This window comes from Penicillium arizonense (assembly GCF_001773325.1).
Source record: "Penicillium arizonense strain CBS 141311 chromosome Unknown PENARI_contig338, whole genome shotgun sequence".
Taxonomy (NCBI): domain Eukaryota; kingdom Fungi; phylum Ascomycota; class Eurotiomycetes; order Eurotiales; family Aspergillaceae; genus Penicillium; species Penicillium arizonense.
The window spans coordinates 46-1,410 of NW_019173615.1; the positions used below are offsets into that span (position 1 = coordinate 46).

At 47.3% G+C, this 1,365-nt stretch overlaps 1 protein-coding gene across 1 annotated transcript; it reads left to right on the forward strand.

The window, feature by feature from the left end:
• Nucleotides 1–201: 201 nt before the first annotated feature.
• On the forward strand, nucleotides 202–582 carry PENARI_c338G11402 (uncharacterized protein; the record flags this gene model as incomplete). The annotated part of the gene is made up of 1 exon (XM_022638300.1): nucleotides 202–582. A coding segment is annotated over one exon (381 nt), but the record flags the coding sequence as incomplete, so codon positions are not given.
• Nucleotides 583–1,365: the final 783 nt, after the last annotated feature.

Sequence of the window (1,365 nt, forward strand, 5' to 3'; positions counted from 1 at the left end):
TTCAGAACCCTGAATTGGTGCAAGTCGTGAGAGTCTGATACCAGGTCACCAGGCTGGGCCAAAGCTCATAAACACACAAAGTCGCTTTTTACGTGCCACACTATAATCTTCTGAACTCAACAACACTACATCTTTGAATTTACTTTCTGCTGTTTTCTTCACCCGTTTTCGGCTACTTTCGCAACTTGCGCGAGCATCACCATGTCCCAACGTAGCGCACACGGCTGGCCAGAATGGGAAGAGAAAAATCTTCTCCCATGGTTGGATGCCCATCCGAAGCTGTCGTGGAAAGCCCTCTCCGACGCATATTATGAAGAATATCAGGTGCATCGAAGCGTTGAATCTTTACGAGGGAAAAAGTACCATATTCTGCGGAAGCAGACCGAAGCTTCCCAAAGTCCAGGCAAACCAAAGCGAGCCATTGCCGTACGACGCTCTGTGGCCGATAGCGCTTCACAGTCGAGTCTTTCAGCCAAGACCCCTGCCCAAAGAAACATCGGCAAATGGTTTCAAACAATTCTAGCGGCCGACCCTAGCCAGCCTGATGACAGCAAAAAGCCAACTCAAACGAACCCAATTTCAGGTACGAATCACTTAATCGTCTCATATTACATGCTGACCCTTTGTCACAGACCGCTTGACGCCAGCACCGCTTCCGTGCCGGCCTAAAAAAACACGGTCGTCATCCTGGAGGTGGGACTATGTGCATCGTGTCTGTGCCTCCAGGAAGCTGAGATACGGGCAAACAGAACGTCCACTTTAGCAGCATTTCATTGGCTGGAGCACTACATTGCGATGTCGCAAGAACAGTGGCCAACCACCCCGATACGCTAGTCCTAGTATATGTTACTATAATAAAGGCTGTGATCCAGCAATCAACCCTCAGTGTGAGAAATATAATCGAGGTTGCATACAGTTCCATGTATTCCGTATAGAAAGGAGCAATTGCCCTTCTTTGGAATGGCAACAATAGTGAGGAAGTCCCAAGGTCAAAGACGAGGATGCGAGCACAATTGTGGTAACCTCGGAAAGGGCCGCTTAGATATTTTTTATCTTTACATTATTATGCTAAACCAGGAGCATCTCATCGGAGTCTCATGCGGCCCGCAAAATACTGCGGACAGTGTAGAAGAATCCACAGTACTATGAGTGTTCTCGTTACTAGATAGGACATGGTAGCATGGGAATCTTTGGGACAATGAAAATATCTGAATTCTGGTCAGATCAAGGTAATACATCTACTTAAAGTTGATTGGATCGGACGTCGAAAGTAGGGTGGAGTGAAGCGTACGAATTGTTTGGACCCATGACTAAATCATGAGGAAATAACGCAGACCGTGGAATCACGAGCGGGACCGCAAATCA